This window comes from Micromys minutus (assembly GCF_963924665.1).
Source record: "Micromys minutus genome assembly, chromosome: 17".
NCBI classification, from domain to species: domain Eukaryota; kingdom Metazoa; phylum Chordata; class Mammalia; order Rodentia; family Muridae; genus Micromys; species Micromys minutus.
In genome coordinates this window covers 13,361,805-13,367,804 of record NC_137952.1, presented here as the reverse complement: position 1 = coordinate 13,367,804, position 6,000 = coordinate 13,361,805, and the positions used below count along the sequence as shown (strand labels likewise).

At 44.6% G+C, this 6,000-nt stretch overlaps 1 protein-coding gene across 2 annotated transcripts in view; it reads right to left on the bottom strand.

Annotated features, from left to right (window-relative positions):
• Positions 1-4,781: 4,781 nt before the first annotated feature.
• The window catches only part of CSTF3 (cleavage stimulation factor subunit 3), a 68,182-nt gene continuing 66,963 nt past the window's right edge, over positions 4,782-6,000 (bottom strand). For both annotated transcript variants that reach the window (XM_080930994.1, XM_080930995.1), the window contains exons 20-21: positions 5,774-5,834; positions 4,782-5,435 (exon numbers count right to left, since the gene is read on the bottom strand). In XM_080930994.1, coding sequence (XP_080787120.1) covers positions 5,233-5,435; positions 5,774-5,834 — 264 coding nt within the window. In that variant the 3' untranslated portion in view covers positions 4,782-5,232. The remainder of the gene's footprint in view (positions 5,436-5,773; positions 5,835-6,000) is intronic.

Here is a 6,000-nt window from a genome sequence, read left to right as displayed (position 1 = left end):
TTCAGCTTGACTAGTGTATGCATTTCTTTAGCACATCACAGTACCCAAGCTTTGCTTTTGTTATTTTTGTGATGTTACTCTTTCCAGAATTTATCTTTCTTTCTGAACAACAGCCCCTTAAAGTCCAGCTAATTGTCCAGTTTCTCTGGAAGCAAGTCAAGAAGAGATCTGTCTCCTTGGCAGTGACCAAGGCACAAAATATAGCTTTTTTTGTGACAAGTTTCCCCTCATAATTAGGTTAGTTGGCTTTAAGTCTGTTTTGTTCATGAGAAAAATGTACTTAAGTTTCTTTTGAAATTTATTTCGACCGAGAATGAGACGTAGAATGAAACTCCTTGAAGAGTTTCATGCTCACGTGGCTTTTAAGAAAGATGAGAGTCAGGCCTAGTGGCACATGAATTTGGGACAGACAGGCGGGTCTTTGTGAGTTCAAGGGCTACAGTGAGCTCCCTGCGAAACCCTGTATCAAAAAAAAAAAAAAAAAAAAAAAAAAAAAAAAAAAAAAAAATCCCCAAAAGGTGAAGATGAAGCAGGGATTAAAGGGAGAGCAATTCCTAGCACTTCCTGCTCCTTCAGAGGGAGTTCAGGTCCCAACACTCATGCCAGGGGCTCATAACAGACGATAACTCCAGTCCCAGGGGAATGACACCCTCTTCTTGTGTCCATGGGCACCACGTGTCCCGTGCTACCGTCTCGCCAGCAAGAACGCACGCGGAACACCAGGATCCCTCTGCAGCAAAACCTTTATTGCATCTTGAAGAGGAAGACCCCGAGCAGGAAAAGGCACCCTAATTTATACCCACAAGGGTGGCATGTCGCTGTGTGATTGGCTGCCCACTAGTGGTCTGATCGTGATGCCCTGGGATGGGCGGTGACTTGGCTCGCACCACTCTTTGCACATGTGCCCAGTGGTTATTTACCACACTTTAGCTGATTCATGGCACCTGAAACCAGCGCCATCTTGTAAGGCGCAGCCTTCAGCCCTCAACATCTCCCCCTTTTTGTTTTACTAGAACAAGGCTGGTCTAGGCCTCTGTAGTTGTGTCTATCTGCTGTGGCTCCTGTCTTAGGTCATTCCTCCAATGTCGCAGCCTTATCTGTCATAGGGTGACCCTATCGCCACTGGGCCCCGTGTCTTAGATTGGTCTGTGCATGAGGAAAGTTGCCCGTCTCTAGATACCACAGTGCTGTGCGACAACAACTGCTAAATGGCCTAGGGCAAACTCTACAAAAGAGGCCAGCCAAAAAATGAATTAGTGGGGAAGTCATGATCACCCTATCGCGTGCAATGAGGAAACCTCAGCGATGTGCAAGGGCTGATCAATGACCGCTGAGTCTCTTTTGTCCCAGTGCAATGGATCCATAAATCCGTGGGGTGCAAGAGCAGAGAACTCAGAAGCCAACTAATTCTTAAGCATAGATAACCAAATTTTAGGGGAGGTCCCTTGTTCAATGGCCACAAGTGCTTGAGTGATAACAACCTTGTCACGTTTCTGTTGAGACTGGAGTCTGCAAACCAACCACAGCAGGAACACCAACCACAGCAGGAACACCAACCCACAGCAAAATATTGCACAAAAACCCCACCCCCACCCATTCCTTAAAATAGGAGAAAATCGAAGAGATCTAGGTGGAGAGGCCTTCTGTCAAAGACAGGTCCACTCGTGTTGAGTTGATAGCCAACACTGCTGCCCTCAAAGACTTGAGAGTCTCGTCAAATCCTGCTGACCAATTTCCTGCAAGGTACAATCTAGACAGATTAGCTGCTTGGGTAAAATTTTCATATTGTACGCTGGTAATGCAAAGCGCCCCCAATTTTCTCTCACATCCCAATTGGGCCAACTGAAAGAGAAAATCTAATCTTTCCTCTACTAGGCCGAAGCGTTAGTTAACAATCATTAATCCGCCCTTTAACTGGGCACTAGCAGAGGTATGAAAATCAACAGCATCTGCCACTGCGGCTGACAATTGATTTAGGGCTGTGCCTGTTAAAGCTCATTGATAGTTTGCACCGTTTGTACTGATGTTGAGAGTTCAAGAGCCGAGGCTGTAACCAAGACAGCCACCGCAGCTGTGACAATCAAGCGGACAATGATGGCAGAAATCGAGAAATCTCTCCTTTCCCTAAACAAACTTAAGCTACTGGGGGCATCCACCGGAACAGGAACAAAGCGGAGCATGCGAGTATCTAAGGCAAAAGGATTCATGGACACATCCCAGCATAAGGTATAAAACAATTGTTCGGGGAGCAGTCTAATCTTTCTTGGCCTTGTGTCATGCTAATATTACTTACTATCCATATAAATGGGGGCCACACACACACAGGTGTTGCTGAGTAATTTGTTCTCTTATTGGTTGTATATTTTATATTGGATGTTGCCAAGCAAAACTTCCTGAATTTTTACCGGCTTGTATTCCTGCAGCAACACCACCCTTCCAATCAAAACTCAATTGGCCCTTCTCACTATATCCTCCTCGAATCATGAACATAGGGGAAAGGTCAGTGCAGCTTCCATTAATACCACAAAGGAGCCACTGATTAAAATGATTAGCATCAGCCTTGCCAGGATAGGATCATCAGTAGAATCATCTTGAGGCTTGGCGTCCTCCGTTACAAGGATCTTCCTCGTAAGGTGTTCAGGCACCCAGAATGGATTATCTTCTTCCTGTGGAAAAACACAAATAGCTCCCCTGGATCTTATTAATATAATATCCGGGCCTTTCCATTGACCAGTCAGTACATCCTTCCATTTTACGATCTCTTTTGGGGTACTTGGCTCTGAGCAGTGACACTCGGCTGCAGTTTGACCATGGTCATCAAGATTTAAAGAGAGCCATAGAAACAGTTGTTCTTGGTACTGAGGGCAGAGCCTTGTTGAATCGAGCAATTAAATAGGCAGCAGTGGCATCTGCTTATATCTTGGGATGCTTCTGTAAGTTTGGTAAATTAGTAACTAAGCAACTATATCACCTTCAGAAAAGGAGGATACACTCCGAGGGCTAGAACATAAAACCTGGAGCTCTCCTGAGTGTCCATGATCTATCACTGCGGGGAGAACAATGACCCCCTTTCTGGCCATTCGAATGTACCCTATTACCAGGCCTAGGCTGTCATTGGGTAAAGACCCTTCATAACATGTAGGAATAGGCACCAAATGCCCCGTGCTACCGTCTCGCCAGCAAGAACGCACGCGGAACACCAGGATCCTTCTGCAGCAAAACCTTTATTGCATCTTGAAGAGGAAGACCCGGGGCAGGAAAAGGCACCCTAATTTATACCCACAAGGGTGGCGTGTCGCTGTGTGATTGGCTGCCCACTAGTGGTCTGATCGTGACGCCCCGGGATGGGCGGTGACTTGGCTCGCACCACTCTTTGCACATGTGCCCAGTGGTTGTTTACCACACTTTAGCTGATTCATGGCACCTGAAACCAGCGCCATCTTGTAAGGGCCCTTCAGCCTTCAACACACATGCACACACACACACACATAAAAATGAATCACTAAAAAAATAGGGGCTGGTGAGAGAGCTCAGTGGCTAAGAGCACTAGCTGCTTTTACAGAGAACCAATTTCAGTTCCCAGCATCACCTGTGACTCCAGTTCCAAGGAATCCGACATCTTCTGTGGCATGCATACATAAGTTTTAAGTAAGAAAATTTCAATTTCCTTCAGATTGGGAAAATGGCATTCCCATTTTTATAATGTGCATTTAATATGCTTATTTTCCCCCTTTTCTGTTCTGTCTTGTGAGAAAGGCTATCTCTGTTAGCTCAGACTGCTCATGCAAGTCTATGTTCTCGCCATTCCTTCCCCTTCATCCCAGGGTAACCATGAATCAAATACAAATCAAATCTTGACCCTCCTGCCTCCACCTCTAAAGGATATGATGACAGACAAGTAATCCTAGGGAAGCCCTCAACTCACTAAACTTCAGTCTCAGCCCCTAATTTGCCTCTTAAAAATATTTCCTAGGGGCTTCAGAGGTGGCTTAGTGGTTAAGAGCAAAGCAGTTAAGATTCTTATGTACAAAACTGTATATAAGAATCCTATCCAGAAGGATTAAAGGTGTGCAGGAGGGCTGGAGAGATGGCTCAATGGTTAAGAGCACTGGCTGCTCTTCCAGAGGACCTGAGTTCAGTTCCCAGCAACCTCATGAGGCTTACAACCATCTGTAGTGGGATCTGATGCCCTCTTCTGGTGTGTCTAAAGATAGAGACAGTTTGTTAAATAATTCTTTTAAAAAAATGTTTCCTATAAATACCAAAACAAAAAACCAAACACACGCGCGCGCGCGCACACACACACACACACACACACACACACACACACACACACACACACTCCAAAAGCAAAACAGGAAAGGATATATAACAATGTACACAGGATAGGATTTCTCATGTTCTGTTAGCACAATGTAAATGGTACTAGGTGAGTCAATGAATATCTGTAGCTATGGTAATAAAATCTGAAGAGAGATGCCCAGTGGATAAAAGCTTGAGGATCTGAGTATGAATCCTCAGCAGCTACATAAACGCTAGGCTTGACCATGCTTGCCTGCAACCTCAGCACGAGGGGCAAACAGGCAGACCTAGGAATTCTCTGGCCAGAAAAGGTTCAGTGAGAAACAGCTTCAAGGGAATAAGAGAATTATAGAGGAAGTCACCTGGCGTATTCTGCTGGCCTCTGTGTGTGGATGCCCCTTCCCCACATACACAAAGAAACAGGAGAAGGCATGATTTTGAGGTCCTTTTATTTTTTTTCAAAGGACTCTTTTAAAAATTGATAACTACAAAACAGTCGCCGTACATTCTGCCATAAATAAAAACAATCAGTAAGGCAGGACTACAGAAGCAAACTGAGAACAAATGTTTTTCAGAAAATGTGAAAATGTTTTACAATCATAAGCCATCCAGTTTTTAAAATAAAACTGTGGAAACCTTAGAAATCTTCAAGTGGCACATACAAGACCCCCTTGCAAAGGAAAGGCTGTGGTGCTGTCACCCCGCACCTTATCCAGACCTGGTCTTGCTTAGAGGAGGGTCTGCTCCACACTCAATCCACACAGGCTTGTTTTTCCTCAAGAACCATGGCAGAGGCACCAATGACATTACAACTTTGTTTCCGAAACCTTGTAACAAAGTGTTGTCTCTTTAAAACATATGACTTAAGAGGCAAAAAAGGAATCCTGGGTAAGAGTTTCTCTCTCAGAGGCAGGCAGGTTTTAAGCTGTCTCATCGTATTCGTTTCTGCTGCCGTGCTCTGTAAATGTCATGAACAGGGGGGACTACGGCCCCCTTTTCTTCATCTTCATCCGAATCCTCATTGGGCCTTTTGACAGCCTTAGTCAGGACAGCACTACTTTCCACTGGGCCATTGCCTTCCACAGCCAGCTCTGGGGCCCCACCAGTGATGATCCTCACAGCTTCCTCAACAGCTATAGGGATGGAACAAAGAGAACAGACCTTACAAAGACGCTACTATAGATGGCTCTGCCCACGCCATAGCCTCTCAGCAAGCATGGAATGGTGTTACTGCTACTAAATACAAGCTGCTATTAAACCCAAGAAAATGCTAAGACAGAACAGTGTTTCACACGTGCCAGGATTCTGATTATGTGTTACCAGAGTATGCCCACACTACAGAAGGCTCAGCTCACTCCAGGGTGTCTATAGACTGAAGAGTTGGCTTTAGAGACCTCAGTGAAGAGAATAATCCTTCCTCTCTGGGAAACAATGTGGATTCCGCAATAAAAATGGAGCCTCTGTTACTTACTGTTTGGTATCTTGCATCTTCGGAAGATTTCCATCAGTTCATCCACTTGTACAAAAGGACCCTGTCACAACATGAATAAATTTAATCTCTGTTATCTGACAAGTTATCTATTTTGTACCTCCCATTATACAAGAAAATAAAGGCCCATACTTGGTGTGACCCACAGAACCAGTATGGTTTTTTTTTTTTTTTTTTTAGATTTATTTATTTAATATATATAAGTACAC